We start from the raw sequence: 24,850 nt of genomic DNA, 5'->3' as shown, positions 1-24,850 counted from the left end.
AAATATGATTTACAATCATTGATAATACGCCCTATGTTAGATCGATCTTCCATATTTTGTTGCAGCGCCGACACCATAAGTGATCAATCACTTTCAAGGTCGAAAGCATCCCAACTTTCACAAATAGCCAATAGGATACCTGCCCTACAAGCCTCCGTTTCCATATGAGTAGCGGAAAGGACATGAGGGAAGTAGCGAGCCATGGATGCAATGCATGTACCAAATTCATCGTGGACCACAACACCAATACCTCCATCCCCCGACTTAGACCGGAAATTGCCATCAACATTGATCTTTAGACGCCTATTGGGGGGGGGGGGGTGGGGAAGTTGCCATTTGGACTTGGGTCGTGCACTCTTGGTTAAACCAATTGGGTGTTGCTTCTGGTAATCAGACAAAAAGGTAACAGACCATCTAATTGCATTGCATGCACTGAAGTACGTACCTTTCCACAAGGTGTTGTTGCGCTTGGTCCAAATGACCCACATATGCATGAAAAAAAGTTCACGTTGACTACCATGCAATCCACCCATAATATTAATCACCCATTCTACCAAATTATGACCAGGAATAGCTTTGACATTCAAATGCAAGCCACTAAGCAATCAGAAACCTCCAATGATGTCACACTCCCTAAATAGATGTATATCATCTTCAATTGCACGATGGCAAAACACACACTTCACATTAGGGAGACTAACCTTTCTGTGAAGTAATGCAGCTTTTGTATGAAGAATCCCAGTCAAAACTCGCCACATGAACGAACGTACCTTAGGAGGAATGCGAGCATGCCAAATCCCTTTCCAGTGTGCACTCACTGAACCTGAGGAACTAGTGGCTTTAGAATCACGCCTAGCAGCACTTCTAGCTACGTGATACCCATTGCGAACAGAGTAGCACCCTTTCTTGTCATAATGCCAAATTAGCCTGTCCTCCGAGTCACGCAAACTAAGCGGTATGCGCCCAATCAACTCAGTCTCAAAAATTGTAAACAACTCCTGAAGTAATGGAAAATTCTACTCATGCATGTCAGTATCAATGAGCTCCTCCACCCGTAGAGATTCCAGCCCCTAAGGAGGTCTAGTAAAAGGTTTGAAACTATATGGCAATGGAACCCATGGATCTGACCAGGCCCTGATATTACTACCACTACCCACTTGGTAGCGAAGTGTAACGTCCCGTATCTCAATTTACCTGTTTACTAGTCATTTGGACGGTAAACGACAATTACTTTCACTTTTACTTTGTTTTCGATTCTTTTAGTGGCACTAAAAGTTAACTTTTTATTCGGGTCAAAATTTAAGAAAATGTTCTTCATGAAAGTTGTAGGGGACGTTAAACCGAGCACGTGCATATGTGGTACGTAAAAATCGGAGCTCGTATGCAAACGTTATAAGCGAAATACTAAAATGACTGTTCATGTGGTAAGTTTCTATAAATAGCCGAGTTACTGTGGTAAGTTGCCATTTTTGGAAACTTACCCAGCTTTTCTATCTCTTCTCTCCCGATTCATTCTTCTTTTCGGCCCGATTTCTTCTTCCTCTGATTTCTTCCTCCTCCGGCCACCCACGATGGAATCCGGGCACCGGCAAGCTCGCCTCCTCCTTCTTGTCACGCCTGTGGTGGTGTTTTGCGGTGGGTCGACCGGTAGAGCTCGGAATTGAGCCGTGAAGTTCACTGTAGCAGTTTGGGAGTTTTGTCGATTTCCGGCGATTCCGTCTGTCTCCGGCCACCAAACAGGCGTCAAAGGTTCGGTTTTTGACATAGATCATTTCCCCTAAGGTCTTTCATTTCAATTTGCAGTGTAGAGGTCGAATTAACAATTTCAATTTCTAGGGTTCTTGGAATTTCTGGAAATTTTTGCACCGGCCGGTTTCTACTGTTTAAAGGTAAAATTGGGATATGTTGTAGTTGAGAAAAATGATCAGTGTGTTGAGTAGGTGTTGCTGTCAAATTTTGGTGTCCATTGCAGTTGGTGGCAGTGGCGGCGGCGCCGCCGCTGTGGGCGGCTGTAGCGGCGGCTAGGGTAGCTTTTTAATTTCGATTTCTGGCTAGTTAAATTCTATAATTATCATAGAGCATATATGTGAAGTTTGGTGAATTTTGGAGGAGTTTGGAATTGTTTGTGAATTTCTGAAGTTTGAAGTTTTGTGATTGTGGAATATGTAAATTGAGGAATTGGTGTTGTTGAAGAGATTTGGGTGGAATTTGTGAAGTAATGGAGATAGGGATTTTCGGGTTTCGTTTAGGTTCGTATTTATTTTATCGGATTGCCGTTTACGGAAATATAATTGTGTACAGGGCAATGTTGCGAGCTACGGCTGGATGAAGGAACTCGTTTGCGTGGTCGCCCAATAGTATTGTGAGTGGACTTTTGATTTTAAGTGATGCATGCAATATTGTTTCGTAATTAATTATTACGTTTATTTATTTGAGAATATAAATTGATTTATCTCGGTTATAATTTCAGAATGATTTTGGCTCCAAGTTTTAAAAGGATATTGCGAATTTTGAAATAAAGTATGATGATTTGCTATCGGAAGTGATTTCGGATTTGTTTGGGTCTTGAGATTTATGAAATATTATAAAGTGATTTTGGGAATGAATTGTTTTTGGATTTCAAATGGAACTTTTTTTCGAGGAAACGATTTATTTATTTATTCTTTTAGCGTGTGGGACACGCTGTTGATTTTTGTGACTTACTACGAGAATTTTCGGGTACGGTTGGGAATCGTACCCGTGTTTTCTTTATTCGCGGGACTTATGGGGAAGCCTTATAGATTTACTGGATTTGAATGGTTTTTACCCGCCATACCTGGGTCGCTATATTTTATTGCTAGCTAGCCTATTAGTACTTCTCCCTGCTTACTATGTGTTCGTGGGTGAGTAAGAGCAGAGCATGGGATGCTCCAGAGTGTGGGACACTCCGACCCGAGCCTGGGAGGCTCCCTTCTTTCGTATGGTGAAACTTCTTCCCCATATCTTATCATTGCTTGACTAGCGGGGCTAGTCCGATTTTCACTGTAGCCAGCGGGGCTGGTCTTATCTTCTTGAGAAACGAGATTTCGGTTTTACGATATATTTTTTCGAATGTTGTGACTAGCGAGGCTAGTCGGTTTACCGTTTTGAAATCCTTGGATTTAAAGCTAAATGTGTTTTACCATTTGTGCATGCATCGAGTTTTTAAAGGAATAAATGTGGGAAAGTATGAAATCCTTATTCTTTTAAATTGTTTATTTTTGTCCACTCACGCTAACGTTTTTCGTCTACTTTCCCCTGGGCCTTTCGGTTTCTAATGCCCAGTTTGCAGGCGTTATTAGTTGAGGTCGGGTGTACGTGGTTCGAGGCATAGTTGATGAATAGCTTCCGCACTTCTTCATTTGGCTCTGATATTTTGTGAGTTAATAGTTTTGGGTAGTTCACTTTAGGGGTGACTCGGCCAATTCTTAGTAGAGTTATCTCTAAGGTGGGCCCCGCAGGGCCACCTCGGATTTCAGGGTGAAATCCGGGGCGGGTCCTGTCACGAAGCCCTTTCTTCAACAAAGTTCTACCATGAATAATACTTCTCCATGCATAAGAAACACCAGTCCCTAATTCAGCATCTAAAAAGCCACACTCTAGAAAATATTTCGCTTTATACAAAGAGGCAATAAGCACTACAACAACTCAAGGCTTTTACTGCGCAAAATTTACGGCGTGCAATTTTTTGCGCCATAAATGTTACCCTTTTACGGCGTGCATAAGATGCATGTGGTAAATATATGCATGCCGTAAATAACCTTTGTCATGTACTCTTTTACAGCGTGCGTAAGATGCATGCCGTTAATAACTTTATCAGTTTGTCTTTTACGGCTCACAAAAATAGCACGTCGTAATTGTGTTATGCTTTTACGACACACATAATAAGCATGCCGTAAAAACATCTATAGAAAAGCTTATTTATGGCTCGCAAAAAAGCATGCCGTAAAAACATAATTTTTTAAGGCGCGAAATTTAACCTAAAATATCTGATTTCCCTCTCACTTTTCTCTTCCCTCTTTTGGCAACTTTCCCGAAAATTATTTACTTCTCTTAGTTTTCTCTTCTAAGAAAGTCATGCCCTTTGAAAACTCATCACCAGTTCGCAATGCCCCAAAACTGAAAGCAAAAATCTCAAACCTTCCCACGAGTTCTTCTTCCCATCTAATCACCCTGTTCTCAGGATATTGCAAAAATCTCAACTCTTCCTCGCGCAAGTTCTACTCTTGGGTTATCGGATTTCGCGACAAGGTTTGGGTCGACCACCATTGTGTGTTCATTCGAGGACGAAGATAAGCATCTCAGATTGTGATTTCTATTCATAAATTCAGGTATGGCCATATGATCTTGTGGATTCATATGGATTTTGGTAAATTTGATTGAGTTTTTATAACAAAAGTGAACTGGGTATTTGGTTTATCTGAGATGGGCTTCTGCTTGATATGTAATATCTGAAACTTTTGGTTTGATTGAGTGTATTGAATTGGTTTGATTGATGCGACAAAGTTTCTGATTTGGTGGATGACTCGGTTAAAGCAGATCAAAGTCTTATGCACGATTGTGATGAGTTTTTGGCGCACCATGACAAGGTAGATGCATTGGTACGTTCCTCTGAATTTTTGACTAGGAGTGGGATTGTATGTGAGTTGTTACTTGCTTTGACCAAGTCTTCTAGATGCCTTTGTTATTGCAGCAGTCTGTATATGACCCTCACTTGGGGGGCTTGTTTAAATTTCTGTTGTTGGTTCCTGTTAAATGTTGTTGCTTTTAGTTTGGGTTCTATATATGTGGGTTCTTTTTTTGTCAAGAACTCAGCAATTTGAATTGAATGAGAAGGCTTTGAGAAAATTGTTTCTAAGTTCACTATGTTGGAATTGGGAAAAAAGAGTGTGCTGAGGAAGATATATATTATTACAAAGTGCATGCGCTGGATATAGGTTCTCATTATTTAATGCAAAGCACTATGCCAATAAAGCCTTCAGATGACAGATGAGATCTATCGTCTGATATGTAAATTATATGTTGTCTATCCAGATGTCGTCTCTTACGGCATCAGACGACAGATATCCTCTGGCGTCTCTTCTCACTCAGACAACAGAAGTTTCACAAGACTCTGTCGTCTGAACAACCCAACACTGAAGGATTTGGGACTTTCTGTCGTTAATAATCACATACAACGATAAATTAATGTTGTTCAAATGAACTACAAACTACAGTTTTAATAAAACTGCTGTTGTCTGACATGTAATAAGAACACATTTATATGTCGTCTGAATTTACCAAAATCAAGGCTTGTTTAATAATCTGTTGTCTGAATGCATTTTCAAAGACATTTAATTGTTGTTTGAAAATCACTTATAACTGGGTAAATTATGCTCATCTGTAATCTAAATAGTTTTAAGACTTTATTTTTATGTCTTTTATCTTGTATTCCAACCACAGTTTTAAGAATTTATATTGTATGATAGACAATATAACTATATGTAATCATGTAGTTCTGTAGTTTGATTGAGGTCGAAAACTCACTCTTCTGTTGTGTGATAATTAAATGAACTACGCGTTTCTGTTGTTTGTTTGAAGAACTTCTGTTGTTTGATAATGAATTGAACTTTAGTTTTATGTTGTATGTTAGAAGTATTTATGTTGTTTGATAGTGAATTGAACTTCAGTTTTCTGTTGTCTGGTAAAAGTATTCTGTTGTTTGATAATGAATAAAACTTCAGTTTTCTGTTGTTTGATAGTGAAATAAACTTCAGTTTTCTGTTGTTACAAGTATGAAGGAACAACAGAGAGATATTCTTTTATGTTGTTACTGTATTTGTGATACAACATATCATAAACCTGCATTTGTTGGATTTGAACCATATAGCAAACCTCATTCTGTACACTAGTCTTCAAAAAGGCATATTATAAGATCTGAAATCAGCAAATTCCTCATTGCATCAATTAACCCACCAAAATACATTCCCATCAGTAGCATAATAGTAATTAAACTAGCTAGCATGCTAGCCTTTACATTAACCCCTGCCATTGTTGCATGGATACTAATCTAACTAAGACAAAAACCTAGTAGCATCCATATAGTAGTTATAGCAACTGCATGCATTATATTGTTCAACACTTTCCATCAGTTCTGTCAAAATGTACAAAAGCAGTTCCTAGACACTACTACTGCAAGTTATCAAGCTACTAGAAACAAAAGCAAATATATAGGCTGATACTTAATTTTCTGGGAACTTCAAAACATGCTTAGCCCATTCCGCTCGGATCTCATCAATATCTTTGTCTATGTAAACCAAATTTGACCTCGTTTCCCACTGCAATAAGGAAATGCAGCAAATTAAATATGAAAGTTATATGCACAAAGCATGCACTATATCATTAAACAATAAAGTCCATAGGTAAGCAGTTGATCCATTTTACCTTAATACTAAAATCCAAGTTCTTGTCCTCCACAATTTCTTTTATGTAACGCATAATGAAATATCCACAAGTCTTGTCATTTTTTTGCTCTGGAATACCCTAAAAATAAAGAATTAAGGTAATCGAAGGTGAAATATACAATGAAGTACATAAAACTAACCACTACAAAAAGTTCAACCGGCTCACAGCAAGATTCTTCCATTGAATTACTTTCCTTCCCTTCCGATTCTTGTGAGCATTATAGATTTTAATGGAGCTTCAAACAAAAAATGATAATTAGTAAACAAGTCCAGTACATGAACAAGTAACACCAACTGATCAATCACTATAGTACAATATCAGACACTTACTTGTTGACAATAGATTTCCATTCCCCAGTATCGAGTCGCCTTTTAAGTGGATCCATGAAGTGCACGACTTCTTCATTTTGGTTCACAACTGTCAACATCCAATGAGCACTATGGGATAACATAAAAATAAAAAAATAAAAAAAATCTGTTATATTACCATTAACAATATAACTTGGCAGACCAGATGCTTTAATTTTTACGTACCCTGAGTTATATGGAACCACAAAGATTTGCCCTAACCTCCCTTGCCTATAGCGATCTAACAAAGACTGAGCCCTTTCAGTGGGATTTCCACACCCAAGTATACCAGTCTAATCAGGATCGACAAAGGCAACCATATCCACCATCTTACACCTCTTCAAGACTTCATGAAGGTAGCTACAAATTATTTTGGAATATGAAACTGTTAAAAGTACTTCAAAAGAAACAGTGATACATGCCAGTCAAAATTCAATCATATAATGAATTATTGACTATATGCACCCAACTTGCTTTAATAATTCCTTACCTCATGTAAAACACAAGTACACGATTTGATACTTCTAGCTTGTTGGCCATGGTATAGAGATCACTTCTAAATAGACAGACTTTCTTTGAACTGCCGAAAAGGTCTGCAGCAAATGTTATGTGGATGGTGACCCCGTCTCTAAGGAAATTGTTCCCCCACGTGCACAAATCCTTTAATGTCGTTGGCAGATTCGGTGGCAAGTTTCCAAGGTCTTCATTGTCATCAAATACATCTCTCATTCTCTTCTTGGTATTAGCACGATTTTTTTTCTAGTTGTGTAAACCAATAAGACTATGTTAATGTCTAAAAGTCTAGCGGTAGCTGGACTTTAGTTAACGCTGATCCGGCGGGCGGATCGATACTTCTGTTGTTAGTGGTTCCCGTTACCTGTCAAGTAAAATACAATGGGCGTCAGAGGGAGACCGCGCTGGGCGGTCTTCAACTCTCCGATGCCTAAGTTAGTCAATGTATTTATGTTGACAAAGTAACAGTAGGTAAGTATTGAATGCGTAATAAATGAGGAGAGAGGAGAGGACCTTTTATAGGTGAGGAAGAGGATGATCTTCTCCTTGTTTTCGATGTGGGACTGATGTGCTTCAGTTCCCAGTTTCAGTAGCTTCTGATGCTAACTTGACACGGCGCGTGGCGGCGCGTCGGCGGTGCTTTGGGGTTGATCCGGGGCTCAGGCGGTAACCCGGCTAGCTGTCTTTACGCCAGTCACTTATATGGTGGGCGTTGGTACCCCTGGCGGTACAATGAGCGTGGCTCATTATAGCTAATTATGCTTGCAAATGCACATGTATGTACAAGTCCCCCAAATCCCCAGTCAAGGAGGGCAATCTTGGTTGGGGAGTTGATTGGCGGTTTGAAGCGTTTCTCCCGCTAGACTTTGCAGAAGCATAATTAGCGTCAGTGAGTCGTCAACCATGGATTTACTGAGCAAACGCTTTGTGCCCTTTCGGGTGGGCCCCTGCTAGGCCCCCCAGGGAGTCCCCCACTCCCCGGCTAAGATGGACCTCCGGATGGTCGCTATTATTGTTTGTTAAGGGGGAGCTGCACGGAGCAGAGGGTGTTGGGTTGCGAGCCCAATCTTAGCACCCAAGTGACGGGGGTCAACGTACCTGATCAGGGCTGTCGTAGACTGTTGACTAGTCCCCGTGTCCCGTAGGGACATTCTGACCGTAACTCCGCGTGGCGGCGTTGTCAGAGAGGCGTGGCCTCGGGATCCACCGCTGGCGGAAGTCCCCCCGCTAGATGTAGCAGGAAGCAGCGTCAAGTAGACGTGCTTGGTGGTATTTTATTGAGCGGTATTGCGCTGAATAAAGTACGCAGTTTGTCAGATGAGAAGGGGGTTCGCTAGCGGTGTGCTGTGTAGCGGAGGACGCCCCGTTTACGGAATGACGAGAGAAGTTCCGTTGGAGACTTAGATGGTGACAAAAGAAGTTCCGCTGGCGGGGTTTCGCTCTGTGGACTGTCACCTGGGAGATGACACGTGAAGATCCGCTGGCGGGGTTTCGCTCAGTGGAGACTCCGTCACTTGGCAGATGACAAGTGAAGATCCGCTGGCGGGGTTTCGCTCAGCGGAGACTCCGTGACTTGGCAGATGATAAGTGAAGATCCGCTGGCGGGGTTTCCCTTAGCGAAGACTCCGTCACTTGGAGGATGACAAGTGAAGATCAGCTGGCGGGGTTTCCCTCAGCGGAGACTCCGTCACTTGGCAGATGACAAGTGAAGATCCGCTGGCGGGGTTTCCCTCAGCGGAGACTCCGTCACTTGGAGGATGACAAGTGAAGATCCGCTGGCGGGGTTTCGCTCAGCGGAGACTCCGTCACTTGGCAGATGACAAGTGAAGATCCGCTGGCGGGGTTTCGCTCAGCGGAGACTCCGTCACTTGGCAGATGACAAGTGAAGATCCGCTGGCGGGGTTTCGCTCAGCGGAGACTCCGTCACTTGGCGGATGACAAGTGAAGATCCGCTGGCGGGGTTTCGCTCAGCGGAGACTCCGTCACTTGGCGGATGACAAGTGAAGATCCGCTGGCGGGGTTTCGCTCAGCGGAGACTCCGTCACTTGGATGACAAGTGAAGATCCGCTGGCGGGGTTTCGCTCAGCGGAGACTCCGTCACTTGGAGGATGACAAGTGAAGATCCGCTGGCGGGGTTTCGCTCAGCGGAGACTTGGTCTCGAGAAATGACGAGGGAGAAGTTCCGCTGGCGGGGTTTCGCTCAGCGGAGACTTCAGGCGGTTCTTTACGAAGTCATCCCAACTGTTTAACACGTGTCGAACCTATAGCGGGTTAGCATGCGTAGGCTTGTCTCCTAAGCCTGTCCATCTTCTAGCTTTTAATGATATTAATTGTGGGTTTCATAACCGAGGTAACGCCTCGGGTACTCTGGAGAGTGAGTGGAGACTGATGACACGTGTACGGCTGGTACGTGATGCCGTTATGGAGCGGACGGCTTAGGACGCGTTGATGCCGAGATAAAAAGGGTGGGGGGGGGGGAACCTTGGGAGATTTGCCACTTTGCGAAAATTTGAAAACCTAGTCGTCGTCTTCGAGTTCTGTTTGTCCGAGACCGAAGAGAGAGCCTGCCGGAGCGTGGGTATACCGTTTCCAGAGAGACGTCGATCGTCACCGTGCACGACCGTGCAGAAGATTGCACCACTGAGGTTGGTACCTGGATTTCCCCTTTTTGTTTTAGTTTTAGTGGGTCTGTTTATTTCTGGGTTTTGCTGTTTTTGCCTTTCTGAGATGACTGCTGGTTTTGCTGGGTGTGTTTTGAGGTGTGAATGGGATTTCTTTGGGGGGTTGGATTATGGTTGGCTAAGCGTTGGTGGTTAAGGAATAGATAGCCGAATCTGGGTTGAGTGCGTCTGTTTTGTACTTTGGAGTTTTCTGGGTTTTGTTGTTGATACCCTTGGCTATATCTGATGCGAGAGTAGGTTAGATCTGTATTTGTGCTAACTGATGTGGGTTTTAGGGTTTGGGATGGCTAACGTTATAGAGATTTCGAGCAGTGAGGATTCCGGGTCTGACGTGTCGTTCAGCGCGGCGGATAGGATTTTTATTGATTCGTTGCGTCCGTCTGCCCATGCAGGAACCTCACTGCCAGAACCGCTAGAAGTTGAGCCTCTTCAGACCATCCTCTGGGACGTAGCTATGGGCCGTGGTTCGCGTCCAGAGAGCTCTAGGGCGGGTGAGGCCGCTGCCGCCAAAACTAGGCGCGACGAGCGCTTGGCAAGCAATAGTGCTGCTAGCGGCTCTGCTGGCGAAGAGGAAGTAGCAGGGCAGAATGCCGAATCAGCGTGGTTTCTCTCAGATGGCACTGCCGTCGACGAGGCAGGTGGGCGGATGACTGCCGCTGCCGTTAACCGGATGAAACAGACGTTTCGGTTGCCGGGGTCGGTGAAGCTGCGCCCGCCGACAGCGGATGAAAAGGCCTCGATTCTCCCAGCGGGTTCTGCTGCCGTTCACGAGGCGATATTCCGTCAAGGACTGACATTCCCGCTGGTGCCCAACCTCCAGATATTGGTGTGCGAATTTGGCCTTGCGTTTGGTCAGATTTGCCCCAATATGTGGCGGTTAATGTTGGCCCTGAACTCCCTTTGGCGGTTATCCGGGTGCGAGGGGCCGACTGTGGCGGAAGTGCTTTACTTCTACGAGTTAGTGTATGTGAAGCGCCGAGGCTGCAAAGGGCAAGTGAACTTGAGTCGCCGGCAGGGAGCGCCCAAGCTAATTGAGAATCTAAGGGACTCAATGTCCTACTGGCGGGGGACCTTCTGCGTCGCTACAGACGGTTGGGAGTACCACGCCAGATCGAATGAGGAAGGGCCGACATTTAGGATCAAGTCTGAGTTCCAACCTATTCGAGGTTGGTGTCCGGTTTCCGCTGAAAGTATTTGGCGTGTTGACGTGCTTGCACTTGTATTCCTACTAACGACGTGTTTTTTTTTTTTTTTTTTTTTTTTTTTTTGTGCAGCGGGACTTCGGTACACGCTAACGCGCGAAGAAGAGTGTCGCGTGGCGAGGATCAGGGGTTGCTGGCGGAACCGAAACTTGCTTGATTTCCGCCTGCTGACTGGTTGGGAGTTGCTGGTCGACCTGCGACTAACACGCTCCATTGGTGAGGAGTCTACCCTGTCATATCGTACTATATTTTTGAATTGTTTGACTAATGGCTGTCGCCTTTTTTTTTAGAAACTCCGCCGGGCAACAAATCGAGTCGCGACGCATTTGAGAAGGCGATGGATCGGGCGGAGATAGACAATTTTTTGGAGGCCATGTATGCCGAGGGGCTGGCGGCCCAGCAGACCGTGGTGAACCCGGAGACATTGGCGCTGAGCCAGTCCGATGTTCCGGTGGTGATGCCGATGCCGCACCAGTCTCACCTTGGTGAGGATGGTCTGCCTACGGTGCAGGCGGGGACTCAGACAGTCGGCGTGGATCAGAGGGGAAGTGCTGCGGCCGGGCCACTGAAGGAGCGGATGCCTGCTCACAGGCGGGGTCCTCAAAAGGTTGTGCAACCGGCGGAAGATGTCACTGTGACAAGGGAGGAGCCGCCAGTGAGGGTGACGAGGGCCGTCACTGGGAGTCAGAGGGCGCTGGAGAGAAAGCGACTGACGGCTGAGTCTCCTGACGAGGAAGAGGGAGACGAGGTGGTGGTCGGGTCCCGTCGTCAGAAGAAGGCCTGACAGGCTCCCTCAAAGACTGCGGCGGTGGAGGGAGAGGCGCCTGCCGTCGGTGAGCTAGACTCGTTCGCCGAGTATGCGCCATTTATGACAGAAGGGGAGCGGGAGTTCCTCTTCCATCTGTGCGAGCGGCTGGGGTTCGGCGGTCTGGCGGGCATATCGCGCCCGACGGCAATTGACCAATCGCCCTTCAGCTCGGCCTTTGGCCAAATATCGGCGGGGTTACATGATATGTTCGTGGCGGCGTCGAAGCAGCCCCGGATTGAGGGAGAGCTCAGGGAAGAAATCGGAGGTCTCCAGAGGGAGTTGGCGGAGGCAAAGGAGAGACTGGCGGAGGTTGAGCGGGGGCTGGTCAAGGCGGAGTGTGATTATGCGGACGCCCGCGGCAAGCTTAATGCGGCCATCAGGCGGGACTTGGAGAGGAATGAACGCGTCTCCCAGTTGGAGCAGGAGATCGCATTGCTGCAGGAGCGGATAGCCACTAAAGACAAAAAACTCATTATAGTGCAGCGGGAGTCTGCCGATAGGATGGCCGAAATGAAGCGGCTGGGGGGTGAGGTTACCCGCCTGAGAGCTGAAGGGAGTACCGCTGTGGCCGCCGCTGTCGAAGCGTTCAAGCAGTCGGCAGAATTTAAGAAGATACTGACCGAAGCGGCGAAGTCTGGGGCCCGGGCCAATATAGACATGTTGAAGCGGAAGGGTGCCATTGACTTTGCAAAGGCATCACAGCCTGACGTGCCGGCGGCCGAGAGTGTCCCGCCGGAGACAGACGTCGTGCCTGCCCCAGTTGCGGGTACTCACTCGGGCAGCGGGGAAAGTGGCCCACATCCGCCGGAGGGGTCCCAGCAGACTCCCCAGCAGACCCCGTCGGAGGTGTCACGTGCCGGATTTATGGAGGCACACACCCGGGTGGATGGTACCATAGAGACCCCCAGTCCGACAGCTCGAGGGTCCGATCAAGCGAGCCGATCGGTCGCGCCGCCGCCTGTTGAAGCGCCAGAAGTCGAAGCCAACCGCTGAAGCTAGCTGAGACTTCCATAGTTTTTTCCCCTTTCCGCTTTTTTGTAGCCGCTGAGGCATATCAGTTTGTAAAGAATTTTGGGGCGTAACATAAATTTCTGACTTGGTTTGCCATGTAGTGTTTTTAAGTTATATTTTTCTTTTGTCGATCAATGAAACATTAAAGGAATTAAAATTGGTCCAAGTGCACCTCGTAGCGGACGAGGTCCGCCGACGATTGCTGGCGTTGCCAGTTGCCCTCAGTGCTAGACTTGGTAACAATGGTTTGAATAATTCCTCGTTTCATTGATAGCTGACTGATCAGTGTACAAAAGCGGGGTAGTACCCGTTGGGTAGCTTCCCTTAGCTAAATATTTGAACAAAAAATTTAGCTAAGTCAAGATGCTCCTGGGTAGCGTTCTGACTATTTGTAGTAATACCGAAGGTGTTCAGTATTCCAAGGGCGGGCCGACGTGACGCCGTCCTTGTCCATTAAGTAGAAGGTGCCTGGGCTAACGACTTCCACAATTTTGTACGGGCCTTCCCAAGTTGGGCGGAGTTTTGTCGGCGGCGGAATGACTTCCTTCATGACCGAGTCCCCCAGCTGGAGGTTCCGGGCCTTGACTCTGGCGTTGTAGAAACGTGCTACCCGTTGTTTGTTTTGTAGATTGTGTAAGTGGGCCTTGCGTCTTTTCTCTTCTAGGAGGTCCTTGTCCAAGTTGACGCCGGCGCTGTTGTTCTCTGGGCAGTAGCCTTCGACTCTAGCGGTAGGTTGAGTAACTTCAATGGGTAAGACAGCCTCTGTGCCGAACATCATATAAAAAGGAGTTTCTCCGGTGGCGGAGGTTGGAGTTGTTCGTATGGCCCACAGAACCTCTGGGAGCTTTTCCGCCCATAAACCCTTGGCGTTGTCGAGCTTCTTTTTTAACAGCTTTTTGATTATCTTATTTGCCGCTTCGACCTGGCCGTTGGTCTGGGGGTGGGCGACAGATGCAAACCTCAACTTGGTGCCTAAGTTGGTGGTGAAGGAGATGAGCTCGTCATTGTTGAACTGTGTGCCGTTGTCTGTAATGATTGTGTGTGGGACACCGTAGCGGCAGTAGATATTCTTCCAAAGGAAGCGAATTACCTTGGCGGTAGTTATTGCCGTCAGTGGCTCTGCCTCTATCCACTTGTTGTTGTAATCGATGGCAACAATGATGTATTTGAACTGACCCTTGGCAGTTTGGAATTTTCCCATCAGATCAAGGCCCCACGTGGAATGAATCCATGGGCCCACGATGATTGACAGTGGTTCCGCTGGTGCGTGTGGGAGATCTGCAAACTGTTGGCATTTGTGGCAAGACCTCGAAATCCGTCGGGCGTCATCACCAAGTGTGGGCCAGAAGTACCCTTGTCGCATTGTGCGGTTGGCCAGGGATCTGGCGCCCGAGTGGTTTCCGCATTCCCCGCCATGGATTTCTGCTAGGACAACCCTTCCTTCCTCTGGGGTTAGACAGCGGAGGTTAGGATGGGTGAACCCCTGGCGGTAGAGCTTGCCGTGCTGGATGTTGTAGCGGGTTGCTCTTCGCTGGAGCTGTCTTGCCTGTACCTTGTCTTCTGGCAACGTTCCGTTGCGTTTATATGTAATGATCTCGTCCATCCAGCTGGGGTTGACCTGAACGTTGAAGATTTCCGCCAGGGTCTTTGTGATACTTGGCTTGTCAAGATACTCCACCCTTGTGTCCGCTGGACTCTGATGCGGTTGGGCGGTTGCCAGCCTCGCCAGTGAATCAGCCTTGGCGTTCTTTTCCCTGGGGATTTGTGTGATTGTGTGAAATTTGAACTTCTTTAGCAACGTCTTTACGTACCCCAAATATGCCGCTAGCTGCTGGTCCTTGGCTTGGAAGCTGTCGTTGACCTGATTGACGACTAGTTGGGAGTCGCTGAATATGTTGACGTTGTCAGCTCCGGAGTCAATGGCGAGGAGTAGACCGGCTATGAGCGCCTCGTACTCCGCCATATTGTTTGAAGCTTTGAAGTTGAATTTCAACGCGTACTCTGCGTTCAGTCCCCCGGGTCCGGTTAAGATGACTCCGGCGCCGCTGGCCTTGGCACAGGCGGATCCGTCCACGTGGAGGTTCCAATCGGACTGTGGGGGAGTTGCCTCTGCACTGGCTACTATTTCTGTTGCGGACTTTGTTTGAGTACTGGGTTCCGGCTGACGCTCGGTAAGTTCAGCGATGAAGTCCGCTACTGCCTGGCCCTTCTTGGCAGTTCTTGGCTTATATTCTATGTCAAATTCGCTGAGCTCAATCGCCCACTTACTGAGGCGCCCCGAGTGTTCAGGGTTCTGCATTACCTGCCTCAGCGGTTGATTGGTTAACACATGGATCGTGTGAGCCTGGAAATATTGGCGGAGGCGTCTGGCGGCAACGATAAGTGCGAGAGCCAGCTGTTCCAACGGTGGATACCTTGTTTCCGCTCCGTTCATACCTCTGCCGGCGTAGAATACTGGGAGTTCATCCTGGCATTCCCGCCGGACTATGGCGCAGCTTACTGCCGTTGCCGAGACCGCCAGATATATGAATAGTGTCTCTCCTTGGACAGGGACAGAAAGGAGAGGGACTGCCACCAGATATTCCTTTAGGCCCTGGAACGCCGCCTGACATTCTGGGTTCCAGTCAATGACCTTCTTGTGAGTCGTTTTGAGAAGTTTGAAGAATGGGGCGCACTTGTCAGTAAGTCGAGAGATGAATCGAGAAAGGGCGGTTAACTTGCCCTGGAGGCACTGGACGTCCACCTTATACTTGGGGTCCGACAGGTTAAGGATGGCCTGTACCTTATCTGGGTTAGCCTCGATACCTCGCTCGCTGACGATGTAACCCAGAAATTTGCTAGCGGTGACTGCAAAGAAACATTTTTCTGGGTTGAGGCGCATACCGTAGGCCAGGAGGATGGTTACTATGATCCTGAGGTTTGCCACATGTCCACTGGCCTTTATGCTCTTAACTAGCATGTCGTCCACATAGACCTCGATGATTTTTCCCAGATGCTCAGCGAACATGGCGTTCATCAACCGCTGATAAGTTGCACCGGCGTTCTTCAAACCAAAAGGCATGACATTGTAGCAGTAGAGGCCTTTGTCGGTGGTGAAGGTGGTGCATTCTTGGTCACTGGGGTGCATCTTGATCTGATTGTATCCGGAGAAGGCGTCCATCATGCTGAGGAGTTCGTGTCCGGCGGTTGCATCGACCAGCTGATCGATACGAGGTAGCGGGAAACTATCCTTTGGGCATGCCTTGTTGAGATTTTTGAAGTCGACGCACATCCGCCACTTGCCGCTGGGCTTTTTTACCATTACCAGATTTGAGATCCATTGAGGGTAGATGACTTGGCGGATGAATCCAATGTCCCGTAGTTTGGCGACCTCCTGTCCGATTGCCTGGTACTTTTCCTCATCAAAAGCCCTCCGCTTCTGCTTGATGGGAAAAAAAGGAAGGTTTGATGGTCAGCTTATGAGTGATTATTTCAGTAGAGATGCCTGGCATGTCCGCATAGGACCATGCAAAGACGGCTGCGTTATCACGTAGGAATTGAGTGAGTTCTGCCTCCACTTCTGGATCTAGTTGGGCGCCTATGCGGACCGTCCTCTCAGGATGCTCGTCTGAGATGCAGACAACCTTCAGCGACGTGTCCGGGTTGACCGGCTCCTTCTTTACATATTTCTCCTCCTCATCTCTGGGATCCTCAAAGATATTCGGTGGTGGTGGGTCATTACCCACTGTGAGGATTTCATGGCGGCGCGTTGACCGTGCCATAGTCGCTGAATAACATTCTCGTGCCAGCTGTTGGCTTCCCCTCACACAGCCTGTGCCGTTGGGCGTGGGGAACTTCATGAGAAGCATGTATCCGGCAATGATGCACTTGAGCTTATTAAGCGCTGGTCGACCAATGATAGCGTTGTACGAACTGAAACAGTCGACAATAATGAACTCCGTGTGCACTTCCGCCATACAGGGACTAGTACCGATAACTAGTCGCATGTAATCCGACCCTAGTGGTTGTGTGATGTCACCGGAGAAGCTGAGCAGTGGCTCGTGATCCTGGAGTAGTTTCTTGTTCCGCTTGAGATGGTCGTAGCAACCGCTGAAGATGACGTTGACAGCGGACCCGCTATCCACCAAGATTCTCCCCACCGAGAATTTGCCAAGAATGGCATCGACTAAGAATGGGTCGTCATGGGGTAAATGTACTCCGCGCTCCTCCTCCTCTGAAAAGGTAATAGGCTCCCAACCTGATCTCGGGAGTTTGGCGGATCTTTCGTAGCGGATGTTGCAAACTTCCTTTGGGTGGTTAGCGCGTTCATAGCGCTTTCTTGCCCTGTGAGACATGTTGGTGATTGGAGCACCGCCATCGATGGTGTTGATGCGGCCCAAGGTCTCAACGTTGGCCATCACTGGTGGTGGTTGGAGCACCTTGAACTGCTCCAACTTGCCGTCACGGTACAAAGTCTCAATGGCCGTTTTGAGAGCATTGCAGTTATTTGTATTGTGGCCGCTGTCCGTGTGGTATTTGCACCACTTGCCAGTGTTCCTGGGCTTGCCTGTTTTTGGGTACTTTGGAGGGGGTGGCGGTGGGATCTGATCCTTGCACTGATTATAGATATCTTCATATGAGGCCGTTAGGACCGTGAAAACTGCGTACCGCTGTGAGGACTCCGCCTGCCTGTTGTGGTTATCCCCATGAGTTGGGCGGTTTCCCTTGTAATAATGTTGCCCTTTCTGCCGCTTGGTTTGGTGGTGGTCCTGCTGCCACTCCCTTTTCTTGTCAGCTGGCGGTGCTGAGGGGGCTTGTCAGCGGTTACCTGGTGACTGGAAGATGGTTGGGTTGACCTTGTTGGCGTTGCTGGTGGTGGGGTCTCTCCATATGTGATGAATTCCGCCTGGGCGTGGATGACCGCCTCACTCATGACGTGGTCGTACGTCGCATTGGGATGATTGTAATTGAGGTGATAGAGGAACGGTCCCTTGAGGAGTCCTTTCCTGAAGGCTGCCGATGCCATGGTTTTGTCTAGGTCGCGGCATTGAGATGCTGCCGCCCGCCACCTTGTGACAAAGGCCTTCAGTGATTCGTCCTCCCCTTGTTTAACGCCGAAAAGCTGACTTGTATTGTGATGTCCGGCGGACAGTAAGATGAAGCGGGAGAGGAAAGCATGCGACAGTGCATGGAATGAGCTGACAGATCCTGGCGGACATTCAAAAAACCAGTTCATTGCCTCGCCGTCCAACGTTTCGCTGAACAGATGGCATAAGGTGGCGTCGTCGAACCCCTTGTTGTTGGTGACCTTCTTGAAGGTGTCCATGTGGACAAAGGGATCAGTCATTCCGCCATACTGCGACATCTTCGGGGTTTTTGCATATGTCGGTCTGACAGCCTGCAGGATCGCGGCGGAAAAGGGGCCGGGTCTGGAAGTGAATAGCGGGTTCCGAGTTGACGCTGGGACGCCCGTCTCCGCCTGGATCAACCTCTGCTCCATTTGGTGCATCCTTTCCAATAGCTGGACGGTTGCATCGCCGGCGGAATCGGCCTGACCGACCTGCCGAGTTGGCTTGCGCCTAGGTATGGGCCGATCACCCTCAGTCCCTGCCCTGGTATTCGAGCGGTTGGTGCGTGGAAGTGATTCCGCCACCTGTTCTAACATTAGTTGGGGTATGGGCGGCGGTCCCATTCCCGACAACCCAGGTGGGTTCAGCGGTACATGCATTTGTACGACCGGCCCTGGCATCGTTGTGCCGGCGCTGGGTCGACTACGCCTGGTGCTGCGTGACTGCTCGCTCTGTGCCGGGCGGTCGGTGGTCGCCAAAGTGTTTTTTAGTTCCTCAAAGCGCGTCATGAGCGCGGCCACCTGTCTTTGGGCTTCGGCCTTCTCCTTGCGCTCCTCCTCACGCTCTCTGTTTGCCTTATGAAGATCCGCCAGTGCTATCTCGTACATGGTGACGAGATCTTGGCCTGATGGGCGGCTGCTGCCTGGATTTGCCTCACCGCCGGGGTTCGCCGGGGTTGTGAATAGTGTGCGGTTAACGCCGATCGCAGGGTCGGAGGGTTGGGGAATGGCGGGGAGCTCTGCCTGTTCCTCAGCGTTTCCCCCGCTACCGTTAGTCATGGTGATTGTAGTGGGATGATCTTTAGTTCAAGAATTTCCCACAGACGGCGCCAATGTTAATGTCTAAAAGTCTAGCGGTAGCTGGACTTTAGTTAACGCTGATCCGGCGGGCGGATCGATACTTCTGTTGTTAGTGGTTCCCGTTACCTGTCAAGTAAAATACAATGGGCGTCAGAGGGAGACCGCGCTGGGCGGTCTTCAACTCTCCGATGCCTAAGTTAGTCAATGTATTTATGTTGACAAAGTAACAGTAGGTAAGTATTGAATGCGTAATAAATGAGGAGAGAGGAGAGGACCTTTTATAGGTGAGGAAGAGGATGATCTTCTCCTTGTTTTCGATGTGGGACTGATGTGCTTCAGTTCCCAGTTTCAGTAGCTTCTGATGCTAACTTGACACGGCGCGTGGCGGCGCGTCGGCGGTGCTTTGGGGTTGATCCGGGGCTCAGGCGGTAACCCGGCTAGCTGTCTTTACGCCAGTCACTTATATGGTGGGCGTTGGTACCCCTGGCGGTACAATGAGCGTGGCTCATTATAGCTAATTATGCTTGCAAATGCACATGTATGTACAGACTACATGTTATCAACTTTTCCCAGATTAACATATTGCAATAGTACATAAACAAAATTGCATATTGAACAAAACCATTTTCAAACTAGCTAAACATAAGTCTGATCGATTACCTTCTGCTGAATGGCTTTAGGGGGTGCCTTTTCTCCAGGGATAACAACCAGGTTTCTTGGCCAGGCAACACAAGTACCAATGGCGTTGCTAATAGTGACAATCTCATCATTCACTGGAATAGGTAACACGGCATCATCAACAATGGCTCGAACAATTGAGACGCGCATATTTTCCTTTCCCAATGGAACACCATGTATCAACTGATCGCTCGATGCAACATTGACTTGAATAATTGTTCCAATAACAACAATGTTATCCACCCTATCTACTGCCAGTCACACTCATGCACCACAGCAGTCGTCTCCTAAGACAAACAATGAAAATAAACAATTAGTTCATATATTTTAGTTTCATTAATAGTTCCACTAAAGCTTGCAAACTATAGGAAATGAGAAAAGAGATAAATGAAGGGAATAATGGTGTTACCAGATCATCATTTGCTGAAGTTTTGGGAGCCATGATGTCTCTAACCTCCTCCTCGATTATTGTTGTTACTTTGTGGTCCCTTTTGGAACTTCATGGTTCTCTTCAACTAACAGTCAAGCTGCATCATCATTTAAAACCAACCTCTTCTTCACTGCATTGAGCTCACCGTCTGGATTATTCTGCATAATTTTCTCAGCATGTCGGGAACAACTCCCTTGTCCTGAACCAGGATCTTGAAGGGGTGTGACAGGTTTTGGTGACTCTAATGGCAGCTTCTTTCCATCAATATTTGCCGCCAAGTCTACAAACTTGGCTGTCCAATATGCACGCTCCTCAACAACCACTCTTTCTCTCTTCTACTGCCATACACTTTCTCTCTCCTACTGCCATAAAGCTCTTTCATTTGCAAGAATGGTTTCCTTCTCTTCCTCCAATATCAGCTTCACACTTTTCCTCACTGTCTCTTCAACACTTTTCTTTCGCCGTTTAGGCAGGTCAAAGAACGAAGCTGGTTGGATATAACCTCCAACTCCTCGTACCCTACCAGGATGCTCGGGTCTCCCCAACGCCAAAGTGAGCACATCATCAGAACCTTGTGTGGTAATCGATCCATCAGACTCTTTCTGCTTTAACTTTTGCTGACACAAATATATAAACACACTTAGGATTCACGATGTAATTCTTGTACAATACGAATATCATCCATCAAAGTACCATAAAATGACTTACAATTTTATTGGCCATCTCCTGCACCTCAACTGCTTTGAAGTTACCATTCTTGTCTTGCCGTGCTTTCACCCACATTGTGGCACGATCGAGTTCCTCTATCGGGATTGTCGCAGACTATGACACATCAGAAACATATTAGGAGTGGAACAACATCACGCTATACCCAGCAAATTTATGTTATGAACCAAGAACTAACCAATTCTTCTTGTAAATTAGCCTATCCTTTAAGCGCCATTTGGTGAGGATACTTGTTTTCCTTTCTTTTTTCTATTTGGGCTTCACACAGCTCCTACAAAGCAAATGATTAGGAACAAAATTGGATTCAACTTATTCAACATAGCTAAACTGAAACCAACAGATGTACTTAGTTTGTAAGAGTTCACAAACCTGAAATGCATCAGAAATCCTTTCAGCAACAAATTGTTCCCAATGTTCCTTGTTAATGCATCGATAGTCATCTGGAGGATTTTCCAACAGCTCAGGTGTATCGATAAAAGGTATAATGTACTTGTTAGTCAGTTTGCTTTTGAATTCTCGCCATTTGTTTGCAGCGGAGGATATCACCAATTTCCTACATTCTTTAGGAATCACAAATGCCTCCTGCATAAAAACAGAAGCAATAAGGTTAGTTTACATCTAAAACTAGTGAAACTCAAAGCTATAAGGTTAGTTTAAGGGATAATATAAATACCTCCATCGATTCCCATATTTTCTGCTTTTCATCCAGGTCCACTTCTCTCCAATCACCAATGATAATGGGGATCTTTATACGTGCTAAGACCCCAATGTAAGATTGCATTTCTTTTGCAGCCTTACCAATTGGTTCTCCTTTATCATTAATCTCCATAGTTAGTCACTTCCCTCTGATAAGCCGCCTTGTAATGTGACTCATTGTCACCATTCCTCGCTTTAGCAGCCTCAAACCACCTATTACGTTGATATCTTACTCATTACTAGTTGCTGCTCTCTGTGCTCTCTTAGTGGACTTAACATTCTTTCTAGATTTACTGCTTGTCACGTCCTTCATAGATAGAGCACTAGAGCATGATGTGCCTTTCTTCTTTTGGGATGCAGCCTTCTTCGTTGGCGACAAAGTCCTCTTCTTTGGGGATCCAGCCTTATTCTTTGGCGACAAAGTCCTCTTCTTTTGGGACACATCCTTCTTATTTGGAGATGCAGACTTCTTCTTAGACACAGACGTTTTCAATGGTGAAGTTGCCGACTCTCTATCCTTAGGTTTAGGCTTCTTCATTTGCACAGCTTTCATTCTTAAAGCGATAGCTTTAGCAACTGCTGCTCTATTCTTTGGTGCCATGATCTGAAATGTATAAGCAAATCTGGTCAGCTACATGATAATTAATCGCTGATATATTATGAAAAAGCACACACTGAGGTAATATAGATAAATGATTATGTCAAATATATTTCATCACCTTCTAACTTTAACAGCTAAAAGCAACAATTCTGGAAATAAACCCTAAACCCTAATAAGCATAAATATATAAAATATGGAAATAAACCCTAAACCCTAATAAGCATAATCATGACTAGCATGTCGGAATAACAAGCATCACTCATTCCGTGTTTTGCTTTCAAGTTGAACGTTTGAATAAGACACAGCTTTGTTGTCTTTGTATAACTGGGGTACAAAGGTTTATCTCCATCTTCCACATACCTTAGAAACTCATTCGAGTCACTAGATATCTCCACATCCTCACTTTCCCCTATATCTTGGTTACAATTCATATCTACTGTTTCAAATTCACTTACTCTATCAGTATTCTTGACAAAAGGTTTTCCATGCCATTTCCAATTCTTATAACTAGTCACAATGCCATTAAAAAAAGGGAAAATTTTAAGAATAGTACATGAAATATTGACCATTCCGAAGTTCGGTACATCAAGTTTCAAAGAATTAAGATCGGTACATGAAATTGCAATTTCGACATATTTTTAGTACATGACGTCAATAACACCGTTAAGGCTATGTAATTACACAATTTTTGAAGGGTAATTTTGGTTTTCCTCTCTCTCTCTCTCTCTATCTGTCTCTCTCCTCCTCTCTCTCTTTCTCTCCCTCGCTCTCTCTGTGGGTTTTTAACAGATTGAAGAAATCAGAAAGCCAGAGAGAAGCTCCATCACTTCTGCAATGGCCGCCACTCCTTCACCGACCTCCTGCTATCCTAATACGACATACGTTCTCTACGCCTCCATCTCCAGCCTGATGCCCATATTCAAAGCTCACAATCTCCTCGGCTACGTCGACTGCTCCATCACGCCGCCGGAGAAGTTCCTCCCGAACGACGTCGGAGAACCGATGACCGCGATCAGCTCGAGCTACGAAACCTGGATGGCGCACGAGGCCAAATTTAAGCCTCCCGAGATGTCAGAAACTTGATCAGAAAGTCTTCTTCCTCCTCCTCCTCTCCTTCTTCTGCGGCCAAGACTCGATTAAAGTTGGGATCTTTAGGTGTGATTCCACCTTTGGTGACTATGCTGGTGTCTCCTTACCCAGATACTCGCCAAGCTTCTCTGCTAGCTCTTCTCAATCTCGCTGTTCGCTATGACCGGTATAGTTTCTTCATCTTTTTTTTTTTTTTGTGAGATTTCTATGTGTTTTATTCACTTATAGAGCTGTTTGAGACTAGTTTATGCTAATTTGGATGATGGGTTTTGTTGGGTTTGTGCTGATTTTGTTGCTAAAAGTGAAAGATTGAAGCTTTTGGTGCTTTTGGGATTGTGTTTTTGCAATGAGGCAGGGCATACTGCTTTGGTCTGTTCTCACAGAATGGATTTCACATACCAGGGCATACATAATCAATAATCGAAGCCTCAACTGCAGGACTTAATGTTAATTTCTAGTAATAATTTTCTTTTTTTCTTGTGTCTATCGATTTAGTAATTTGAACTGGTTAATGGCTTTGGGTTTTATCTGCTTTGCTCATTATGTACCTAGCTTTTTATCCCTATGTCAATAAATTTGATGTTTCTATAAAAAAGAGAGAGAGAGAATATATATATATATATATATATATATATATATTTTCATCAATAAGGCTTGAAGAGACAGATTTACCCCTCAAAGTTTGACGGAAAGCATCCTAAATAACGGAAAGAGTAACGGCATACACCGATTTTGGGTCGAAATTACAATTTCATGTACCAATCTTAATTCTTTGAAACCTGATGTACCAAACTTCGGAATGGCCAATATTTCATGTACTGTTCTTAAAATTTTCTGTTAAAAAAATACATGGTCCTTAATAACTCCAATGGAAAATCCATTAGTGTTACAACACTTCAAACAAGGACAGTAGATATTTGATTTGTCAGCAGCATTCGCTGAAGCAAACTTAAGAAAATCCTCAAACCCTATTTGAAACCTCAACGATCTCCTATCAGCATGCATCCATCCTTTTTCCATCTTATACATACACAAAAACAATAATTAGGAACTAAACTATGACCTAGGATCATAGAGCACTGAACTCATACATCTATATATAATGTATATGTATATAGGTACATAGAACCAACTTTATTCATAAACATACCAATTGGTTAAACTATCACCTAGGATCAGCATAATTCAATTCTACACCATCCATCATTTTTCCACATATATACACATATACAACAACTAGGAGCTAAATTTAGCATCATCAAACTAGGTCACCACATGCATATAAACAGATACAAACAACCAACTAAATTCATCAACATACCAATCAGCTAATTTAACAAACTAACTATACTATTCACGTAAAACATACCCGAAGATTACTGCTTACCTTAATTTGCTTAAGGCATAGCCTAGCTAATCACCACTCCTAGTACTCCAACCTTTCACTACAGCAACAACAATAGCAATGCAATATCGAAA

The 24,850-nt window shown here is 46.0% G+C and overlaps 1 protein-coding gene across 1 annotated transcript; it reads right to left on the bottom strand.

Moving 5' to 3' along the window:
- Positions 1 to 21,910: 21,910 nt before the first annotated feature.
- On the bottom strand, positions 21,911 to 22,282 carry LOC112171591. The gene has a single exon (XM_024308752.1). The coding sequence runs from the start codon at positions 22,280 to 22,282 to the stop codon at positions 21,911 to 21,913; it is 372 nt and encodes a 123-aa protein (XP_024164520.1).
- Positions 22,283 to 24,850: the final 2,568 nt, after the last annotated feature.

The sequence above is a fragment of the Rosa chinensis genome, chromosome 6 (assembly GCF_002994745.2).
Source record: "Rosa chinensis cultivar Old Blush chromosome 6, RchiOBHm-V2, whole genome shotgun sequence".
NCBI lineage: Eukaryota > Viridiplantae > Streptophyta > Magnoliopsida > Rosales > Rosaceae > Rosa > Rosa chinensis.
Note: the sequence above shows the minus strand (reverse complement) of the source record. Positions and strands in the feature narration are given on the sequence as shown.

Excerpts from the sequence above, each read along its gene's own strand:
- LOC112171591 (XM_024308752.1), bottom strand. The coding sequence starts at position 22,282 with ATGGCACCAAAGAATAGAGCAGCAGTTGCTAAAGCTATCGCTTTAAGA.